Here is a 23,928-nt window from a genome sequence, read left to right as displayed (position 1 = left end):
AAACAACAGCTGACTGGTTTGCAAATCCCACCAGTCAAATTGGAGTTTGTGATGCAAGTCTTGGGAAAATCTTAAGTATGCTTCAGTGGTTTTCCATGTTGGTCTGACCGAAAATGATTGGTGGACTTGTTTCCTTTGGTGACCTCCCACAATGCAGGACTACAAGTACTGGGATCATGAAGTGCACAGAAAAATCTTTGTCATAGGAGGACTCACTTTTAAAGACAATGGAGTTAGTTTGTCCTTTTCACTGCTACCCTTAAATCAAAAATGAAAGATGTCATACTTTCTCAACACCTACCTTGTTTGACAGTGGCAGTACCCACCTCTGAATACTCTACTCTGCTTCCTGCTAGGACATCATTGCTGTCTGAAATAATATTCCATATTGTATGTCTTTCTGCAGGTTTCTCACTGCCTGGAGGGGGATATACTGCAGTCTTTCACAACAGCTGTCTGAAATAAAAGGCTTCACATCAAACCTTGTGTCTTGAAAAAGTCATAGACAATGTGTACCTCCCTTATGGCACACTGGACACCAAAGCATTTTTGAAACATTCAGTGGGCATTCAATGGGTATTTTGGGCATTGGTGAAGTTTTTAGTTCAAACACCCACGGCCAACATCATGATATTTCACTTAAAAAGGAATCTCATCTCTCCACAGACATCTTACAGGCTGGATGTGGAGGGTAATGCACCTCATTCTCAGTTCAGAAATACATGCGTCTGACTGCTGCCTCAGCTGTCTCACCTTAAAGACAAGTTGTTGTTTTTTTCTACATTATTCCCTCTGTTGCTTGGATATCTTCATAGGTAACAGCTTTCTGCAGGGGGTTACTTTTGAGGTAGAGAATGGCCAATTGCCACTGCCATGGCTATTTAACTGCACAAGTCTCTATTCTGTAGACTGACGTTCCATTTGCTGTTTCTGAATATTGTGGTGCATAACCCCAAAGTGTTATTTCAAACATCTGAAAAACAGACATCTCGGTGTATCTTAACCAATCCACTCTGCAGACCTGTACACTCTGGAGTCCCCCATATATTGACGGGAGCCGGCCCTATAAAATGGCAATGCTGTCCATGTTCTTAATCTCTTTGTCTCTATTCAACCATTTTCTAAGGATTCATAATAACTTGGGTGGCTTTGAGTAATCCATGAAGTCTGTATTGCCTCCATGTGAGGGTGATGGACCTGCCGCAGAAAGCATCCCTTGGACTTTCTGCCATTTGACACAAACATCAGGAGTACGTATTTTCACCACTTTTACCTTTTGCAGCTGCAAGTGGGAAAATGGTGACTCCATCAATTGCCCATTACTTCTGAATTGTAGGGATCATGATGTAATGGCGAGAGCTGACAACCTTTTCTATCTTTACACCAGTCAAATTCAAGATAGGGCAAGGTATGTCGAGCTCTACTTCCCTGACGAGGAAGGCATTACTTCCCCTTGGTAGTCTGAGTTGTAGCTAAATCAGCAGAAGTTCTAGCACTCCCTGCAAGATCAGGTAATTGATCCAGGCAACATGTCTGAAGGCTATTACAAGGATCATACAGGCAGAATGAAAGACAACGAATGAGACGATGTCATAGCATCATGCCACTCACTGAGGCACTGAGGCTTTGTCCCTGGCTTGGCTTGCAGTTCAGTAAATACCCTCTCCAACACTCCACCACAGAAAGATAACAAGGCACATTCCTTCTGGTGGGTTTCCATGTACTACCACTGATTTTTGTAATAAGCAGGTGTCATTTCATTATAGACATTCATTCGACACATCCACAATGACTAAAGGGGCCTTCACATGATAAGAAATTTGCTCTTCGCTCACCACCAGGTAGGGCGCAGAGACGCTGAGTGGAGGCGGCGGAGCTCAGGTATACGTCATCAACAAGTGCGAGCGATTCACCGTTGCTAGGCAACGCAAGTACTTCCTCTCACTCTGGAAAGCTAATCGTAGTTTGTAAATTATTACACGTAATGTATCTGAGTTTGTCGCAAAAGAAGGCCCTTGCAGTAGCGTAGTAGTAGTAGTAGTCGCTATTCCAGGCAGACGCAGTAGTCGCTGTGTCTGCCTGGAATAACGAACGTACACAAACAGCTAAGCTAACGTTAGCATTGTATTTAGCTCAACGGTAGTTCGTAAACGCTGCCTAGAGCTGTTATCTCATTGGTTGCGCTTTGAAAGGTCAGCAGCAAATGAGGTCAAAGTTCAAGTAATCTGAACTTTGAGCGCAGCGGTAAGCGGCAGATCCGAGCGGTGCGCCACGCCGAGGGTAGCGGTGCCGCTTAGTGGGGCGCCAGCGCTCTCTCCGTAGGAAAACAATGGGACAGCCGGCGCAAAGCGTTTTTACCGCTGATCATATGTAGGGGCCTTTAGTGTACAAGCACCAGCAACAGTGATGTGAAGATATGAAGCAGAAAGCAGAGCCTCTAATATCTTGGGTAGCCTGGCTGACTAACACTAGACTCACTCTGATCTAAGAAGACTTAAAAGTTCAGTAAACGGTAAAGATAGGGAGGGAAGGGGAGTAAATGATAAAGGTAGATGTACCATCTCTGGCGTTTTGGCAGACAAAACTCTACAAGTCTAACTATTCTATTCAGTTACAGAGTTTTTTCTTCTTCTTTTGGCAGGTTGCATCTTACTGGCTAAGGAGAAACGGTGCCATTCATCCTCTTTGGGTAACAGCACAATGTGTAAAATGTGATTGCAAATGTTTTGACAGCTGACGTAGGTGTACAGTATTTCTCTTGTTTGCTTCACTTTTTCTGATACTGTATTCTTGTCATTTCTACTACAGCACTGTAATCTCTTCAAGAGCCTCAGCTTAAGCAACTGGAAGTGAGACACTTCAATTCACTGTGGCTGAGTGCCACCCTGAAACTCTGCCATGATGTGGTAAAATGAATTTTGTACAAATCAAATCTGTTCTGTTGAGCAGAGTCTAATTAATGTTAAGAAGTTTAGGTTGTAATATGTTGTATTGTAACTTCCATCTAAACTGCTCTAATGATTTTTTAATCTCATCCCACTTTGAATACAAATTAGTTTTCTGACTGTCACAGTAAGATAATGTACTCCTGGATTAGATTGGACTGTTGCCATGGTTTATTTATATTTCAATAGTAAATATATATTACATGTTTATCTTAAATTCTCATGATTGTAAGACAGTGCAAAGCACCATCTTAATCCGCTTCTTCACAACAAATTGTTGCATGGGCAATACTTCCATTCCAATACCTGTTACATCCTGTAAACTGTGTTTGCACATATACTTCATGAGATGACAATAAAGGAAAAAAGTGACCTAGCATTTTATTACTGTGCTCTTTATAAGAGAGATGCAGACAGCTGATTAATACTGAAGCAATGGAGCAGAGGGCACATTCAATTGAACTGATTTTTAAGAAGGTGTTGACACCATTGCCACAAATGCATCATGGGACAAGACACACTCCAGTTACAACACTGCTTGTCCTCTGCCTCCTCTCTCCTCCTCCCCTTCCTTTCCCCTTCCTCCTCAGCTTGATGTATATTTGTGCTGAGTCCCTCTGTCCCTGTTGCTCCTCTCTTTGTCTAAGTGAGTCTCTTTAGCTCAGGTACATGCTTCAGGGAACAGACAACAAGACAATCAGAATAAACTTGCAGGGATAGCTGGGGAAATCCAACCACTGCTGTTAGTATTTTTCTCTGTCTGCTCTCCCACTCTTACCATCTCTGTCCAGTCTTTCTGTTTTACTGCGCCCTCTGTTTTCCTATTTCCCATCCTCTTTTTGTTCTAGTCCTACTCTCACTGACTGTCAAATATTTTTCATACGTTTTTTTCTACAGCAGATGCTTAAAAGCTTCCGTCAAAGTCACACTGCCTCAAGTGAAAACACCGATTTTGATTAAATCAAAAGGGAGAAGATTAGCTTGACATTACAAATTCAAAGAGAAATAATAAGACTTAGTCACATCAGCATTACAAAGGGCAACATTTAGTAGTTAAATCAGTTCATTGAAATGGAATTCAGTGAATTCACTTGTGGGGGTGAAATTTGCATGAATCTTTTACTTCAAGTCAATTTTTGATGAACTTTGCCACTTAAGTTTGTGGCATTCACAAATAGGAAGTTCAAAACAGAGGAAGCTATCATAGCTATCATAATGTAGCTGTGTTGCACCTGACCTGACTTTTTCTCTCTTCAGCAAGTCCTTATGGACTGAAATGATGGACAATCCTGCAAACAAAGTGAAAAACACAGTACAAAGATTATCGAAAAGAAATTTGGAGGCCTACTACTGACTGACTAATGCTAGCATGTTCCCAGCTTGCTATAATGTCAGTCATTAGCTCAACAACATTATTTCACCAGCTCTCCCTGCCTCCATGCCACCAAGTATGTACCTAGTTTGTGAACACGTTTGGATAAACTCTGTTGTGAAACTTTCCAGTGTGTAAACAGTACAACCACTTTTGTAATGGTTACCATTAAGCACCTGCACTGGAGTTGAAGGGGTATTCAGTGCTTTGCTTAGGGGAACCTGGGCAGAACTTGCTGAAGGAGTGGCAGGTCCCATACCCATCTGTTTTATACACCTAGCTAGTTTGGGAGAAGATTTGAATATTTAGAAATTGCTTTTCTAACCTCTGTTGCTGCCCAAATAACTTTCCTCAGTATCCCAGATGAGCACTCCTCATTGATTTGTTTTTGAAGTGCTCTGTCTTCCTCCTAAATGGAATATCATCAGCCAAGCACAATGATAATGCCTCCTCCCCTTTTCTCTTCTCACCATCTTTTATCTCTCTTGCTCTCATCACCCAAGCACAATGATAATGCTCTACAGGCGTGCATGTATTCGCACAAAGTGTCTGCCTCTGTGAGTCAGACATGAACCAATATGATATCACATCTGACTGGTTCGCTACACTTTCTACCTGAGCCAACATGTGATACCGTGAGAGAGGGCACTGGCTGAAACACATCAGCTAAATGAAAGCTTCCACTAGCTGGAAGCAACACACACGCTTTGTCTAGAACTGTTTTTTTCGCTGTTTGTGAGGTGTGTGTGTGTTGTTTGGTGGTTTTTCTCAGCCAGATGGAGGAGGAATCTGGGGCCAAGCACTGCAGACTCTGGGAATCAGTGGGGTGTGTGCGTCTGTGTGTGTGTGTCTCTCTGTGTGTGTCTTCTTTTGTGCAGGACCGTTACCCCTGGGTGAGCTTCCTGAAGTAGAGCCCCAGTTTAGAACTCCACACACACATACAAAAACAACCTCATAGTGGGTGTGAGGGGCAGCAATTGGGCCTCAGCTGCTGCTTGGCCAGTCCTACTGGGCAAAAGGAACAGGGCAGGATTCATCAACACTCTTTTCTAACAAGCGCCGCATCTATCTGCTACCATCTACTGATGAGTCACCACAGGGAAGAAAACAACACAGAGAAGGACATAAAGGAGCAAGGGGGAGGAGGTAAAATGAAGGGAAGTAGGACAAGATAGCTGCATGTGTCAATATCTTGAAATAAATTGAGGGGACAAGGAATTAAAGAAAATGCAGAATAACAGAGAGAATATAGAGAGGAAATGTAGACAAACAGGCAGTTTGTAACAGACAAAAATATTTTACAGCAAAAAATTTTTACAGGAAAATCTTGACCTTCGTCAACAGCTGGCATCCAGCTCTTAGAGATACACTCAAACATCCAAAATTAAAGGAGGACCAACAGATGCCAATGATCAGAGGGTGTTTGCAATTGCAATTAATACCAGGGTAGTGGGAAGGAAATCAAACACATATGCTCCTCAGGAGGATTAAAATGACTGATTAGTCTAAGCAATATTAAAGTCATCAAACTTCCAAAGTATATATATACATATACAAACAGAACCCAGGCTGAATGGGGCTTCATAAAAGCCACTGAGGTAATGGCTAGGTTTTCACAACTGAACTAACTCTCCATCATGAAGACACAGCATGTGTGTGCCATCCCCGCCTGACTTTAATTTGAAAGTCTTTGCTTGTGTGTGTGATCTCTGGTGGCACTCCTGTCATGTTCAATGGTGAGCAGTGAAGGGTCTTTTTATTCATTTAGCTGAGGATATACAGTACTGCATGACAGGCTGTGGAAAGCTGAGTATCAAACTTAGAGTTGCATTAGTTCAGGCAGAGAACTTCAGTCTCACACAACATCAGTTGATCAGTATTAGCTTAACATTCAAAAAAGCAATGGGCTGTATAATGTGACAAGCTCATGCTCTCCATTTTCCAATCACCCACACTGCTGCTATAATGATTTCCTCCACTAAAAAATGTGTTGCTTAAGCCAAATGAAAAATCCGGAGGCACCGTCAATTTACCTCTATCCAAACCTGCTGTCAGAGCTCTCATATAGCATTGCAGTATGCTGAACTGTTTTAAGAAGCCTTCCTCAAATTTGTCCTGCTCATGCTGCTGTAGTGGTTGAAATATCAAGGTCCAAACCTGGCCATCAAGCCACTAGCCTTTCAAAATATCCACAATGCATTATTTTCTGGGTCGGTGCATTTATTGAGCTCTCTGCAGGAACTGTCCAATGCTGTTTGGACTCATTTTAGGAACAACAGCCATTTGTTGCTCTAAGTAGTCAGATTTCCTCTCTCTCAACCAGCTGTTATTTGGTCAGATGGTAAGTTGCCCAAACACAAGATATTGCATTATGCCAGTCTGTCTAAAAGCTCTGGTGGGGCTACAAATGGGCACTGTGAACATAACTGGATTAAATACAAGAAATGAATTCAACTAAAGTAAACCAGAGTGGCTTACCTGGCAATGCTCCAGTCAGGTTCAATCCTCAGGACAGTCGGGTCGTCAGTGTAGTTAAACTTGACCTCTGGGTTCCTGAGCTCGGCGTCGTCAATGTCCACCAACACTGACGCGCTGCCCGGTGCTATTCCAGCTGGTGTCACGCACACTATCTCACGGGCATTCCTCCTGGATGAACAGATGACAGAAAAGTTTGACAAAGGTGATTCTTCACCCATGCATAGACAGAAGAAGCTGTTGTGACCTGGTGTTTGAAAGATATTGAGGCTCTTCCTTCTCATGGAAAGTTCTAATAAACAGATCTAGGACAGAAAATACATACAAGAATGCAGAGAAATTATTTGGGAGAAAAAGACAATTCACACTTCAACAGAGAGACCAACAGAGGGAGGCCCTCGACGATACCCCGCAAAGAAGCTGTCTGGTGGAGCGAGATCACTCAAAAAACAGAATTATAATAATAGAGAGGCAATGATTACTTTTTCGTGCCAGGGCATTCCTTAAATACTGAGGGTCCAAGCTGAAGCACTGACATATTTAATGACTTGCTCATTGTGCTTGTAATTACCAGTGTCCAGCCTGGGAAGCCAATTAGTCTCATTCTCTTAAAACCATATTGTAACTCGTTAATTTGATTAGATATTTCCACTTGTGGCCAAATGTACTTCAGTCAGTGAGTCAGTCAAATCCTGCAAAATGAACACTCTCCTGGTCTGCTGGATCGCTGCTTTTGACTACAGCGGTGTGAGCCATTAGCAATGTATACTGCGTGCGTGTTGTACTGGCTGTGGCCACATTTATAGCTGATGTGTATGGTAACATGAGATCTATAATGGATCCACTGCATGGGCATATACATTTACACCCGGTACCCATTAATAAGTGTTCCCTTTACCTCATATCTGCCTGCAATGTGATCAGATCTTAAAATGTAAATTAGTTAGGCTGGCCTGGAAGACTTAAAGCATGCCCCGTTCCAGGTGAATGGAAGCGATATGGATGGGTATCATTCATTTTTAGATCCCTTTTATTGCAAGAGACAACTTGCTAGCCACTCTACAACGTGTATGATTTAGTGGCAGCTAGTGGTGAGGTTGTAGACTGCAACAAAGTGTGTAGTAGAACCCAGGGAGGCCACTAAAAACATGAAAAACGCGAAAGGTCTTCCTTGCAGCCACTGGTTTGTCCGTTCTGGGCCACTGTAGAAATGGTGGTGCAACATGACAGACTCTGCGGAAGAGGACCTGCATCATCTGCAGATAAAGAGCTCATTCTAAAATAACGAAAACACAATGATTCTTATTTTCAGGTGAATATACACTAATTATGAATATTATATTCCATTTCTGCCAATTTATCTCTCTAAATCCTACCCACTGGACCTTAAAGTGACCTTTCGACTTGCTAGTAGATTTTTTTTTTTAAAAACGTGGTCACGCTCTAAGGATTGCATTTACACCTGGCTGAGATCCAATCATAATGTGAGCCAAACCACTGAAGGTGGTGTGAATCAGATCACATGGTGTAAATGAGGTCTGTATGTAAGGCTGTGTTGGATATATATGCAGCAAAAAAACTTGTTTTGTTTAAAATCCAATTTACAAAAGCATAAAAAAAAATTCAGAAAATCAAGGAATTGAAAAGTAAAATTGGAAAGTGGAATTATTTCACCTCAAAAAATGTCAAAACTTAAGTTGTTAAGGTGACATTTTTGTCGTATATGTCCACATTTGCAAAGGATGCGAAATAATAACACCATATATCATGACAGTATTTCTTTTACCTTTTACCTAAAATTGATGTGTTAAGTATAGAGAAGTGAAGTCATGTTTAATGATGTTTATACCTGCTATGACAGGGATCAACGCCACTCTGCTCACAAATACTGGGGGAGGGACGGAAAAACTTTGTATGCGCGTGTAATTTTGTCTGTGCGTGTGTGTGTGTCCATGCTCGCATGTCCCATAGGCTAAATAATATTTTCAATTGCAGTCTTCAGTGCAGTCCCCAGTAGCTACATTATCTAATATGTATTTAGCACAGTTGAGTGGTGGCTGCTTTTCTGGGCCATGACTTCATAGGAGCGATGTGTGTGTGTGCGCGTGTGTGTGTGTGTGCACTTTAATGTAGTGTTGCGCATTCTATTGTGCCGCTATATAACATGGAAGTCAGAGAGAGAGAAACGGAGAGAGAATCTACAATATCCCCTCTCCCAAGTCCCTTGGCCTGTAACCATAGCAACCCCATTCACAAAGAACACATTGCCCTAGCAACCTTCACAAGATGCCACAAACACAGTCACACAGTTAGGCTGTGACAGATAAAGACAGTCGAGGTGAGCGAACAGTTGTGGTGAAGTGGAATCTGTTGGATTACTGTGAGGAGGCTGCAGCACAGCAGTGACTGCTGTGACATCAAAGCTAGCACACTGTTGCTTCAATAGAGATTAGCTATGAGAGGCTAATCCATGCATTTGACATGCGAGCAACTGTGATGATAGTTTGGATTTCTTCATGCACTAGATTAGGGAGCGCCTGTGTGAGCGTGGACGAATAGATGCTGTGTGTCTGCAAGCGACAAGCATAATATGCACACAAACGCACACGCATGTATGCACATGCACACACACACGCATGTATATTCATTCATGATCCCACACACACAAACAAACATCCTAACCTGACACACTGATTACATGCTTACATGTGCATGTAATATCTTTATGATAATGACGTATTTTGTCATGCACACAAACACATCTTTAAACAGAGCATGTTTACTTATGCACATATTTTCTTTATCTTTATTGGTTCATTCCCTGTATTATCTACACAACCTTAAGTCATAATTATGATTTTGCTTTACTATCTTAAGTACTCATTTTTTGTCTTATTTTTATCTAAATCCAATTCTCCTCTGTTGTGATCAGTCCAATTATACCGCAAGGATAATTACCCTTTCATTTTGACTGAAAAAAAAATCGTTCCTTACTTTTTGAAGTAGCAGGGCTGCGGTCCAATGCTGACAGACACATAGCTTCCTGCATTGAGGTAGCTGCCCTCGATGGTGACCCGGGTGCCACCAGAAATGGGCCCCTGAGATGGCTGAATACGGGTGAAGTATGGAGTCTGGAGAAGAGAGAAAAAAACAAAACAAAACACTTATTTCAGCCAATATACACAGTGTTTGAGAGGCATCATTCTCTTAAACGTAATAAAAAAAATCAAAAATATATCAAGGAACAGCATTTAAATAAAAAACTAACTATAACTTACAAATTCAATCAGGATTCAACCAATTACAGACCCTAACCTATGTGACTTTGTTATGGTCTGTCATTGCAATATACTCATTGGACCACTGGAATTTTGAAAACGACAAAGCAGCAATGAGACACCTCATGCAAAAACTATATGATTTGCAACACAATGATGAAGATGAGATTAAAAAAAAGCTTGTAATATAAATAGTAAGTTATTTTAAGAGGTAATATTGGCAAAGTCACTGGGGCAATGCAAACATTTCAAAGTCTTGAAAACTAAATTCTGAGTGAAAACTGAATAAATATGAGGAAATGTGACACATATTTTGACCATTCGTCATTAAAATTGTTCACAAATTGAACTCTTTGCTCAGTTACTATCAAAGCCGTGTCTAATTTTGAGTCATCCATCATCATTCATATAGAACAACTTATCTACCCAAAGACCCCTTATCCAACTGTGGTCTTACCACAAAGGTGAATGGCCTTGGCGACAGGGCTCTGTAGTCGTTGATGCAGTCTCTCACACACACCTCAACCTGAGCTTCTTGGACTCTGTAGCTGGTAGCGTCGTTCAGCAGACACACGATTCTGTGGATGGAAAGTTGAAGGGATTAATGGAGAAAGAGGACAGACTAAGAGGGAAGGGCTATGTTTCTGTTGTTTTATCTTCAATAACGGTCACAGGAATACACAAATGCAAACCAAAGTTTTAATGTGGACCACAAAATAACTGACATCTTTCAAAATGTGGCTTCCAATTGATTCAGTGTACCTTAAATTCACAGTATGTGTTTATTAAGAGGTTTGAAAAAGCAAAAGCAAACACACACAAAGCACCATCACATCCACGTCACCATTTGTGTTCCTGGTGAAGTCAACTCTAGGGTAACACAGTTTTCACGTACAGTCCCTTTGCATTGTAGGCTTCATCAGAATAAGTGACACAATAAATCTGAATTTATGTTTCAGGAGGGGTGACATAAAGAGTAAAGAAAACAGGAAGACTAAGGAGGAGGGGAGGAAATATTTAAAAAAAAAAAAAAAACAGCAACAAAAAAACCATCCTAGACATATTTGAAGTGGCGCAGGGCTGTCAGGAATAATGTGGAAAATAACTCATGTGTGTGTAATATTTGAATAGAGATGCCCTCTATCTCAACATGCATCATTTCCCAACTAACTGCACTACCGAGAGATTGTTTGATCTGCGTGAACTCAATTCCTCAGCCGTGTAGGACCCTGCAGAGGAGTAAATGTCAGGATGGAGGGATGAGAAAAATAAAGGAAAGAGCATATGTAGGGAGTAATGAAGGGGAACAACAGATGGAATTTACAGACACGTACACAAAAAACCCTGATGTCACTATCTTTTCAGCTGCTGGATGCGGCTGCATGGGCAACTACACACACACCAAAGTGTTCTGGTTGACATTTTTTCTGTCCTTTGATTGGTCGGGATGAGAGAGGCGCTGGTTGCTGCAGCCTTTGGTGTGTGTGTCCTCAGATCTGTGAGTGTGTGTGTCAGAGAGAGAGTGTGTGTCTGCAAATGCATTCATCTGTGTTTCTGTGCTGTGTGAGCAAACATAGCTCTGCACCATTTTCACAGTTTGTGAATGGCTTTTTTTTGTGCATGCGGGTGTGTGTTTGAGTGTTGGTGTGTCTGCTTGCATATGTATGGGTGAGTCCTCCAGTCCTTAACTTACCTCTCTGCACTCACATACTCCTCCTCAACAGGCACACAGGGCACCTTGCCCAGCCTGACGCCCATCTGGATGTCTCTGAACTGCAGACCAAGGTTCTCCCCCAGGATGGTCACCCTGGTTCCCCCTTGGCGAGGCCCCGTCTCAGGGAACAACTGGACCAACAAGAGGGTGGAGTACAGAGGTCAGAATGGATGGAGGAGGAGAGAGGGAGACAGAAGAGGGGGGGAAGAGTGTACAGAAATGAGAGAAAAGAACAGGAAGAGGAAGTAAAAAGACAATAAAGAATCAATATTTTGTACCTCTTTGACAAGACATATATTCACACATGCATAAAAACACACACTAAGGACACACAATGTAACCATGTATGCATCAACATTTTCGTATTTTAAAGTCCAAAAATAGTCCCCAAACATGACATAGCATGGACACACCCACACCCACATACACATAAATAGGCATACACACGCATAAAAACACACTCAGGCACTGACAGACACAAACATGCTCACTCACATCACACAGAATTACCCAGATCAGGTGATTCAAGTCTTAATGAAGAAAAATCACCCTCTTGGCTTGAAAAACAATAAAAATTAGAAAAAGAGAGGGTAAAAAAAACAACTCGTGCTGACATACAGGACCAAACCGGCATCATCTCGGCTGTTTAATTGAAACTTATTACGCTGGCTTGGCTTCGTCGGCGGGGCTGTGGCAGTGTAACGCTCAATCGCGCCGCCAAACCATAATGTGATTTATCTAGCCAGATTATGGCGCATAACGGGGACAGGTGTGGTGTGACAAAACAAATATGGTGACTGATGGACGGTGGCTGTCACAAACACGCACACATACGCACACGACAGCACAGACATGCACGCACAAACCTAATCCCTAACAAGCATCACAAGGTAATTATGTGTAATCTGTCCATTGCCCTGTTCGCCTGCAGTGCTTGGCTGAGCAGATAGCACAGTGTGGAAATGCAAACTCAGGCAGCCGACAGTATGGAGGCATAGCACAATTATTATACCACAGACAGTACCAAACAACAGACCTTGACAAATGGTGATTTCAACAGGGTGGACTAGTTTGGGGAATGAACGATTTGTCTTGCCAGACACGTGAGATTTCAAATTTTATGCAGAGAAAGTCAGCTGACATGCAAACCCTTTTCTGCAGCCTGCTTCAGAACTACAGGCGATACTGTTGAGCAATTGGAGGTTAAATGCCTTGCTCAAGGGTACCTCATCTAGAGCCACTGACAAAGGGAAGAGCAATACTCCACTAAAAGATAACCAGACGGTCCAGGGTCTTTCATTGAACCTTTGTGTAATGTACTGCCCAAACATATGGAGTATAATTTTACACAGAAACACAGTTAAAAGGGAAAGTGGACTAAAATAGAAAATTGGAATGGAAAAGTGGAAAATAGAAAAGTCTAAATGAAACAATCAAATTGAAAGCCTAGAGATTAAATTGAAAGTGGCAATGGAATGAGATAAAGGAAAACATATGCAATAAAAATAAATGGAAAATGATGAAAACCGAGAGGCTTAAATATAAATATACAATTAAAAACTCTGGCTTAAAGCCAGCAGTGTCATATCAAAGATTAAAAAGCTGAAGCCTCTATGAGCAGAATCTGAATATGTCTGACTGCCAGCTGAGATTTTAACCAGGATCATCTCATATTTCCACAAATAACAACATATGCCATCAGAAGACTTTGATAAAATATTGCACAACAAAATATTTGATAAATAAAAATAATCATAACCACAAAAAATATTGTAAAAGATTCTTTTAAATTAGCTAAAAAATTATCTTATCAGCAGGCTACCAAATAGTAGTATGATAGACTGCCAAACAAACCATATTTTGGAAGCATTTTATGAGTAAAAATACAGTACCTTTGGCAGCATGATGCTACTACAGATATTACGTAAACAAAGACAGACCTTCACTAACAGCCATACAGCTCTAAGCAGGCCCATCAGCTGCTGTATGTGTTCAAGAGAAAGAGTTTGAACCGTAATGTAGAGATTATAATGCATGAAGCGTTATGTGTTTGGGTCTGAAAACTTATACCTGACATGTCGCGATAGAAAACAATCTGCAAAACAAAACAGAAACTGGAGTGAACTGAATTAAGAGAGGGAGACAGAGCGAGACAAGTCTGGCCGGGGATAATGCTGCCTAGTATTTGGAAGCAGACTCACATTGGAACCTCAGGCGCCAGTGGAGCCTCAGCATTTTGGTTCCACAAACACAATAGCTGGTAAACACTGACCAGAGCGAGTAGCCATCAAGCTCTAGGGTACGATATGGACAACAGATGTCAGGGTGTGGAAATGGGACTTCAGATGGTTTTGGAAGAATGGAGCTATGATACCACAAAACACAATATCAGCTAGCCACCAAGCCCTGGGACATAAACACTGGCAGAGCCACAGACAGACAGGCAACAGAGAAAGAGAGAGAAGAGTGCTGTTAAAGGGGATTACCACCATCAGCTGAGGGGGGCACTGAAAAAGGGGCCAATGAAGACTATGGGAACATATACTATCAGACCATAAACACACACAACAGTCACCAGGCTGTGGAAACATCTCAGGGCATGTTAAGCTTATCCTACATATACTTTATATTGGCACAGTTTTGATACTGAATTATTTTGACTACTAATGTGGAGCACATTTCAGAGAGAATGGTAGATTCCCTCGCATGCACGGGAAGCTTAAAATACAACATTATCATGCTGGCCAGCATACAATCCTCTATGCAACTGGACTTTTAACTGGCAATGTTTTTTCCAGTATTTGCTTGGTTTGAATTTACATGTTTAAGGTCGCATTTACCCACACCTTTCACTATTGAAGTATGGACTAATAACCTTTTGGGGCTAGAGATAAAGCCAACAGTAGCCCACTTAGCTTGCGCCCCAATTCTAAACAACAAAAACCAGTACATCTGTGGTTCATAGAGGGCAGGTAATGACACAGACAAAGTGACAGACCACACCAGTGTACAAATGTTGTGCTTTCACATGCAGTTCTGGAACTTTAGTAGTTTGGCAAAGGCATTGACGGGGTTTGACAATACAATACCTTATATAAAAAATATCATTTCCTGGTCCTGTGTAACATTTTAGATGAAAGCTATACTCGTTATTGACATTAAATTCTTTGAGTAGTGATACCACAATCTAAACTAGCCTTGGTGCTTGTGGTGGCTCTGACCATCTGTCAGGCCTCATCCATATTGGTGAGGAGACAGGTGAGGCTGTGGTAGGGTATATCCTCCTGTCACCTCATGCAATCAGCAGTACTATCATGATGGACCTCAAAATGGAAAAGGAACTCTCAACGTGCCTCAAAACCTTTGAGGGGGGAAGCACTGATGAGAAAATGAAAGTGCTGGTTGCAACTTGGCTCTCTCAACACAGATGCCTTACATTCTTCATGGAACAAGGAGCCTTAAGTAAGCAATAACAGTGCCTCTAATAAACCCCATGATAATCTCTAGCTATGCATTAGAAATATGATCATTGTGGTATAGAAGATGGAGCCAGACCACAACACCTCCTAGCTAAAGGAATGTAATGGTTGAGCATCATCATATTATTTCTGTGAAATCTGAGAGTGGATTTCCATTGGAACCTCAGAAACTCTTGAAGTATAAAAGTATGGCACCACATAACAAGATAACCAGTGCTCGCTGAGCCTGTGGGCATGCAGGCAGACGCCACAGTGTGGAAATGGGACCTCAAACAGCTTTGGACTCATGTTGCAGTGATTTGACACAACACTTCTACATTCGAGCACATAACCACTGCTCTCTGGGGAATGTAAAGTACAGACGCCCTGAAGCTGGAAACAGACCTCAGGCGGTTTTGGAGGATAGTGGTCTGATACAATACGACCCAACACATTCTCACTCCCAACTCATCACATATCAATGCTTGGTGAGGACCCCTTGGCATCACTTATTAAGGCACTGGGCAAAAACTCATGTTTTTTTCAATGTGCAGGGCTCCATGATCAAGTTAGCAAAAAAAAAAAAAAAAAAAAGAGCTACATCTGGTTAGCAACATCCTTTTACAATTTCAAAATAAAGCTTGCTGAGAACAATAATAAACATGTGGTCAATGTTGTGATACGGTTTGAGCACCGAAACTGCTTGGCTAGGTTTAGGAACAGATCATGGTTTGGCTTAAAATAAGTACATTAGCTATGTATGTTACTCTACGATACCTCACTTACAATAATCAACCTTCACTTTTGGTTTTAGATGGGACAAGAACACTAGTCTGCTGGGTGAATGTCTTTTAAATGATCTACATACCTATACATTACCAAATAAACAAATCAAATAATTCCCTGTACCATGTTGTTGAATTATTCCCTTGTTTCAGCTTGACTTACATTTCATTTTTTTCATTGTCCGACAAAAATGGGAGGAATTCCGGTTGCGTATTATCTGATTATGGACACTATTTCCCCATGTTTTTGTGTCCAAGTGACTAATGGGGCTGAAGCTTTTCCTGTATTTAGCCAGAGCACTACAGCCGGCAGCCACAAAATGGACTGCAATGTAATTCCTCGGGCCGTCTGCGCACCATCAATGTACATCCACTAAAAGTGGAAAGAATCGCTACAAAGACAGATCTTTAAGTTAAAGAGTAAGATCCACAAACAGCTGTTATATCGCTCTCCCCAAAGCCAGCCACCATTCACAGAAACAGTAATTGCATCATTGTAAAAAACACACTTCACTGAAACTCAACAAAAACATATAAAACTTACAATAAAACTTACCAAAAACCTTCTGGGTTCATCTGTTTACTGTTACAACAGCCTTCACTAATTCTGGATTGGTTGAAATAAACTCAGATTTTTCCAGCTACTAGCCGCAAACCACCAAACCCCGGAGCTCATCAGCTAAAAGCCTGTTATTCAGACTGAATGGCATTTTTTGTGAATACTTCTTTATTCAGTTTGACACTGCGTTCCTTGTTAGCTGTTTTTTGTTTTTGTTTTTTTCCCTCTAACCAATCACTAATGACATACTATGTGTATCTGGCTGCTAGCCATTTCCAGTAAACACTGAGGCTATATTAACAAGGACAGTTTCTCTGCAATCTTGCAGAGACCTGCAGTTGAAATTGTGATGAAAAAGAGGTGTTCCTTTCACCAATTTCATTATTCTCCAATTTTAAGACGCCTCAAAGCTGGAGAGGAGTCTGGCTATATATTAATCTAGTCTACTGGAGCTCACAGCTTTGGAAGTAGCAAAAATTAATGTTTTCATCTTTAATATAATTTTTCTTCCTGTGTTTGGTCAGTTCTTCTGAATACCACTGACCAGGAATCTACTGGAGGTAAAGTACTGTGGTGGTGTGGCCTTCATATTACAGTCCTAACCACATAGTAGCCACATCAAATCATCAATATTATGGCAGTGGTTTCCTAGTAGTCTGTGATCAGGCCTGTACACACATTGCTTATGCGCATATGTGTGTGTTCTATAACAGTCATCTTGGTGTGGTGTGAATGGTAACCAATGGCGCGTGAGCCACAAAAGACCAGCAGCTGTTAAAAACTGAGAAAGTTGTTTATGTGGTCAGAAAATAGTTTGGGAATTCTGTTTCTTTCTAAGCAAACAGAGTTCTGGAAATTCAATTTGCAATGGGCGCTTGCTTCTTCTTTCTCGGGAATACTGCCTCAAACAAATGATCTAACTGTAGTTACTATGTTAAAATATTTGATAAACCTGGGAACACTGAATTGGGAATATCTTATTCTAAACGGTGGATTGGAGACTGTAATGTTATTAAAGGATTCTTGTTTTCAATAGGATCAGCTTGGCTCACTCTGAGGCCCGGCTGCTGGTATTATCTTGCTTTCCATTTGGGGTTATTGCCAGCAGTGGTGAAATGTAACTAAGTACATTTACTCAAGTATTGCACTTAAGTGGAAATTCGAGGTGCCTGTACCTTATTTTATGTAACTTTATACTTCTATTCAACCACGTATTAGAGGCAAATACTGTAATTTCCACGCCACTAATTTCATGTGACATCTTTAGCTACTAGTTACTTTTCAGATTACAATTTTTCATATCCCTCTTTCCCCGTGAAATCCATGCATCTCCTAATTTGATGATTCTCAATTTGAATGTTTGTGACGAACTGAAGGGTTAAGTTTTCCTTTATGTGCTGAGAAAATTCTCTTACTTCTGCAATTAAATAAACTATTTAAAAACCCTTTTGGATTAGCTGGATTAAATGACGGTGCACGGTGGCGCAGCAGGTAGTGCGCATGCCTCACAGCAAGAAGGTCGCAGGTTCGATTCCCGAGTCGGGCCTTTCTGTGTGAAGTTTGCATGTTCTTCCCGTGCATGCGTGGGTTCTCTCCGGGTACTCCGGCTTCCTCCCACAGACCAAAAACATGCTCATTAGGTTGATTGGTGACTCTAAATTGCCCCTAGGTGTGAGTGTGAGTGTGAGTGTGAATGATTGTGTGTATGTGCCCTGTGATCGGCTGGAGACCGGTCCAGGGTGTACCCCGCCTCTCGCCCGCTGACAGCCGAGATAGGCTCCGGCCCCCCCGTGACCCCGAAAGGGATAAGCGGCATAGAAAATGGATGGATGGATTAAATGAATTCCCACAAAGCTGAAATCAGGGCCATTTTCTGACCTCATGAAAAGTCGGGATGCAGTGTTTGGTTATCACAGGACAGCGATGCTGCAAATATATGATGATCTTATAGAATGTGATGTCTGAAACCACACATACGCATTAATGCAGCAGGGATATCAATTTAAAAACATTACATATGAAGTAAAACACTGATAGACAACATAAGTACTTTTAAGTACATTTTGCTTGTAATACAAAATTTACTTAACTAAGGTTTTAATTACAGGACTTTTACTTGCAGTGGATCTGAACACTTCTTCCATCACTGCCAATAATACCTATGATGTGATTAACAAGAACATCGACTGCATGCTGGGCCCTCAGTATGTATCGGGTCAGTGAGCAGTAAAATGTCACAGTCAGTGTTACTACAGAGACTAATAAACCTGGTTCATCCCACATAATAACCCTAACGCTCCACTTAATGAAGTAACTTAACCTTTCATGGTGTAACATGCAATTGGTGCTCGATGTCCAATCTGTGGTTTGTTCACATAGTGGTTGGATGGTATACCTACTGAAATAAGTGATGTACTTAATTGCACAATAATTGTTTTAATTTGCCTTTTTATAGTTTGTGTATTGGCACTGAATCCAAAATAAGTAGTAAGTGAATAAATGATATCCATAATACTTGCATTCGTAACTCTTTCAACATTTATTACGACAGTCTGTCAACTTACTCTCCATTACTTTCCGTTCTCCTTCTCATGCCCTTGTGTTCGCACAGAAACACACACCCAGACACATGCTCAAACAAAGATAAAGAGGTGAGCACTTCTTTCTTTTCAGCTTGTGAACACATATTTACATGGATGGTCACAGCACCACGTAGCAGCCACAGGGGAAAAAAAAACAGATGCATATTTCAGCAGGTTTTTGGGGTGTCAGGAAACATCAGAGACTGTTCCTATCAAAAAAGAAAAAGAAATGTTGTGAAGGAATCAAACCAGAAGAACTGAAGAAAAACCTTTTTATGTCTGTCCTCTCTATTATCACATTACCATTTCTATCATTCTCTCATCCTCCCACACATTAGCCATTGAGATAACTCTTTTATCCAGACCAACATGTAATAAAGGCTTTTACATTACATCATGTCAGAGGTATCACCAGTTCTGAAAGGTCAAGAGTGTAATCACACGACCATGAACCAGTTGTGTGATTTAAAATGATGACTTGATGATGACCAAGAGGAAAAAAAAAAAAAAAAAAAAAAAAAAAGATATATATATATATATATATATATACACTGAGATATGGTCAAAAGATTTTGTAAAAAAAATTTTAAAAAAGGCTACTTTCTCATGACATTTAGCTAATAAGTGTAAAATAGTCAACTGAGAGACAAAAAAAATGTGTATCTTGAGTAATCTGATCAAGAACTGAAGCTTTAATGAGACTTAATGGTCTTAAAAAATGAGAATAGATAAGACCAAGAGGGAATATCCTGAAGTGACACAGATTACTCCATTAATATCAAGATAATCATCGGATTCATTAAATGTTCATTTGCGGTAGATTCAAGCAGCTTTTGTACCTGCTGAGGAAGAAATTTGATTCCACTGCCTTATTGTTGGAAAATATTTTTTTTCTGATTCAGACCTTACAACTGTGCACAGAAAAAGCCTTTTTTTTTCTTACTTCTTCTTCGACTAGAACCCACTGACAGTCAAGACAGTAAGGCAGGAAGGAAAAAGATCCACAAATAAAGCATGAAGAGAGGAAACAAACATGAAAGGGTCTAAAAATCTATCTAACCAATGCTGGATTTTGACCCTTACAGCTTCCCAAATACATCAATACACAGAGCCAGACAAAAATGAACACACCTAAAAGACAGTTTAAAAAAAAGAAATCAAAACCAAACAAACCTCTCCATGCCTCTGTCGCTACGTGCCTCTGTACCAGTTTGATGTAACAGTGAGTAATAATACCATTTCTGTGCCAAGGGCAGGCACAAGGTCCCAACATGGGAACACATTAAAATAGAGCAGCTTTCATTCTCGGTTCAGGACACGTAGGGTTTTCGTGACCACAGGGGCTTCAAGAAAGAGAGCTGACGCAACGGCCTATCAAGGTTTACCAGCCTTGGATCTCCGCAGGTGACTTTACACTCTTCACGAGTTGACAAGATTATGATGTGGTGCTCAAAGAAGCCGCGCTGCTTTTCTTTGCAGGTGATTTTAGGACAGTAACATTTGGGGGAGCTTTGATTAGAAGAGTTTCTTTTGGTTGTTGCCGACTGTGGACGGTTTTTTTTTTTTGGTTGTTTTTTTTCTCACCAACAGTGACGCTTCTCTTGAGTAAAACTTCTGAATTAGGTTGGCTTCACTTCATATCTAATAATCGTAATATATATATATATAGATTCAGTGGCAGTACACACACTGATTTTAATGGTTAACTATATCTAAATCTAACACATTTCATTTAGCAGAAATCATTAAAATTCTAAAATTAGCTTCTGCTTTTTCATAAATAAATCTTCATTAAGAACAGAGAATGGAAAAGCATGGACATTTGCATTAACAACTGAATAATACGGTATCATCTCTTTTGTTTTCAACACCATGATTAAAGTCAAAATTTGGTAAAAATCTATTTTGTTGTCAAGATTTGCATGTGCAATCTGTAGAAATATGAAAGCTGTTTTCAGGAGACTTTAGACAGCAGCCCAAGATATTGAACATTTTTCCCAGATTTTGATTTTATTATATCAGCAGTTCATGCAGAAGATATTTCCTTGTTGGGCCTTCAATGTTTTAGTTGGAACCACACTCACTTACAGGTTTAAGTTCCAGGTATGTTAATGTAGGCAAAGCTGAAAGTCCATGAGGTTTGTGTTGCTGTTTCTCGTTTGAGCGTGACAAAGAGGTCAGAGCCCGTGCTGGTTTTTGTCAGCGGCCATTGTGGCATCAGACTCCAATGCTTCGAACGCTGGCTCAAGAAAAATGCTGCCCGCATTATGTGATTCCCTCTACAAACTTTTCTGTGATTTGGAACACACTCTGTTCTGTCTGTAATGAAGCCAGTATCTTTCTGTCTAACTGGCAACCGTTCCCCATTAACCAGTGGAACAGGCGGTGAGTAAGTAAGTGTGTGTGTGTGTGTGTGTGTAAGCTATTTTTCTGGTTTTGTGTATTTGTGTGGGAGACACTTAAAAAAGGATCTTTAGAGGACCAGTGTGTAAGGGGGACCTATTGGAAGAAAAAGAATAGAATATTTCTAATTATGTTTGTTTTTATTAGAGTATAATCACCAGAAAATAAGAATCGCTGTGTTTTGTCACTGAGAATTAATCCCTTTATATCTACTGAGTGAGTGGGTCCTCATGCTGTACCACCATGTTTCTGCAGTAGCCCAAAACAGACAAACCAAACACTGGCTCTAGAGAACACCGTTCGCATTTTTAGCAGTTGCCATAGTTAAGGGTGAGGCCAAGAGTATTCAGTTGGTTGCAATCTGTTACGTCACGGCTTGATGCCACGAAATCCTCCACACTGTAAGTGTGCATGCAGTCCAATGTAAATGATTTGTCTGTGAAAACCTACTTACCATTAAACCTGATACTGATTCTATGACAGCACAGAGTATCTCAGAAAAGCATATCAGAGTAATGTAATGAAATGACATTCATGCTTGTTTACATATATATTTGAGGCTTAAGAGCGAGTCAATCTACTGTCACTGAGCTTCACAATGGCTCTTCAGAAACCTAAAGGTGACATCACAGAGACTACATGTCCATGTTTTATAAGGTCTGTGGTACGACTCCATAAGCACAACAATGACAGAATACTACTAATAACACATGCACACACACTCACTTACCTTAGTGATCTTGGGGTGGGTGCAGCGGCTGTTTCCAGAGGTAGCATGCATCCACCCTCCGCCTTCAGTAAGCTGCAGCGGGAGGTGGGAATTTCCTCCACTGGTACACTCCTGTCTGAGGGAGCACTTCTTATCCTGGACGCACCAGCCACATTCGAACCTGGGGTCAGCCTTGAGGCACATACCACAGCTGTCTCGCAACGCTCTGCACTTGTACAGGTGGGCTGACAGAGAGAGTGGGACAGAGACAGATTTGATATGACTTGAGTCCTGAGGGAACAGCAGCTTTTCACAGCGTACGTTATCTAACTTTCAAACTTAAATGTCGAGGGTTCACGTTGACTCTGGTCAGTACATGAATGAGCACAAATGGCAGTGAAAGTGAGCCCATGGCATTCATTATGATGTTAGAAGATTAGCATGGAAGCTAACAAGCTTACCAAAACAGCAAACTTAGGTGAGCCAGGCTAGCAAACTAGCTAACTAACATGGCTAATTTGGCATGACTAGTTTTTCAGTTAGCAATCACAGCACTTCACTTCATGAAGAGACAATGTGATGTGAGGAAGTCACAACCCTGCTCCTCTTCTTTTATCATTACTTCATGTTTCTGCTCTTCAAAAAGAGCTATGAAAGAATCCCTGAAAACTGAAGTCTAATGGAGTGGAGGCTAACTCAAGAAACAGCTGTTCGTCTCTTACCTTGCACTCTTTGAGTTTTAACAAAATTGTTAAGGAACATACTACGCGTGTGTTTCTAATTAGTCTGAAAAGCTGAGACACTATGGCTATGTTTACACGGACACTAACGTGATTATAATACGATTAAGGCTAAATGCGAGTATGGTGGAGCCCATGTAAACACCATACTTTGATTATGTCAATGCGATTAAGCTCATAATCAGTTTAAGCTTAATCTCATTAAGCTACCTGGAGTACTGTGATTTCACTCACATTATGAACGCATGTATACACCTTAATTGCATTTCTTTCCCTCTGATCACACCGCGCATGTACAGGAAGTGACACACATCCTAAACATCACGTGAAAGATGGCGGCGAGGGACATGGACATAACGTGTTTCCTTGGTGGGCAAAAACATCGTAATGGAGATATTTTTAAACCCGTTTGCAGCAAAGTTGAGAGAGGGTGGCTATTCGTCTTCTTCCTCACCCTTTTCGCTGATGTAGAAACTAAACATACCCACAATTCCACACAAATGCCAAATAACTGCAAGTAGCATGTTAACAGGATTTCAATTTCTTGCCACAGTCAAAGGTAAATTCAAATATAGGCAAATGTGACTGCTCTACTGTACTACCTTCTTTTGTTGGCACCTTGTTTGAAACAATGGGGAACCTGTCTTTCCAGTCTTTATCCCGAGCTAAACTAAGCTAAACTAAGCTAAGCTAAGATGATCTCATTTAGGCTAACTCTCAGGAAGGTTTTAAGGCTATAAGCATGTTTACCAAAATGTTAAACAATTGTAAGCACAGTTGCACATTAGTCATACTACTGCACAGAAAATCTGTATCAAGTTTCAACTTTTGAGAAAAACAGGATTAGGCCTAGGGTACATGTTTACCTTGCAATGAACTTCACATGATTTAAATGCACAAACCATGCT

At 40.9% G+C, this 23,928-nt stretch overlaps 1 protein-coding gene across 2 annotated transcripts in view; it reads right to left on the bottom strand.

The window, feature by feature from the left end:
• Positions 1-23,928, bottom strand: part of plxna1a (plexin A1a) — a 248,462-nt gene that overhangs the window by 48,452 nt on the left and 176,082 nt on the right. For both annotated transcript variants that reach the window (XM_070968471.1, XM_070968472.1), the window contains exons 12-16: positions 22,302-22,525; positions 11,764-11,915; positions 10,528-10,648; positions 9,787-9,923; positions 6,796-6,963 (exon numbers count right to left, since the gene is read on the bottom strand). In XM_070968471.1, the coding sequence (XP_070824572.1) occupies positions 6,796-6,963; positions 9,787-9,923; positions 10,528-10,648; positions 11,764-11,915; positions 22,302-22,525 (802 nt within the window). The remainder of the gene's footprint in view (positions 1-6,795; positions 6,964-9,786; positions 9,924-10,527; positions 10,649-11,763; positions 11,916-22,301; positions 22,526-23,928) is intronic.

Source organism: Chaetodon trifascialis, chromosome 8 (assembly GCF_039877785.1).
Source record: "Chaetodon trifascialis isolate fChaTrf1 chromosome 8, fChaTrf1.hap1, whole genome shotgun sequence".
NCBI lineage: Eukaryota > Metazoa > Chordata > Actinopteri > Chaetodontiformes > Chaetodontidae > Chaetodon > Chaetodon trifascialis.
This window is presented reverse-complemented; position numbering and strand designations above follow the sequence as displayed.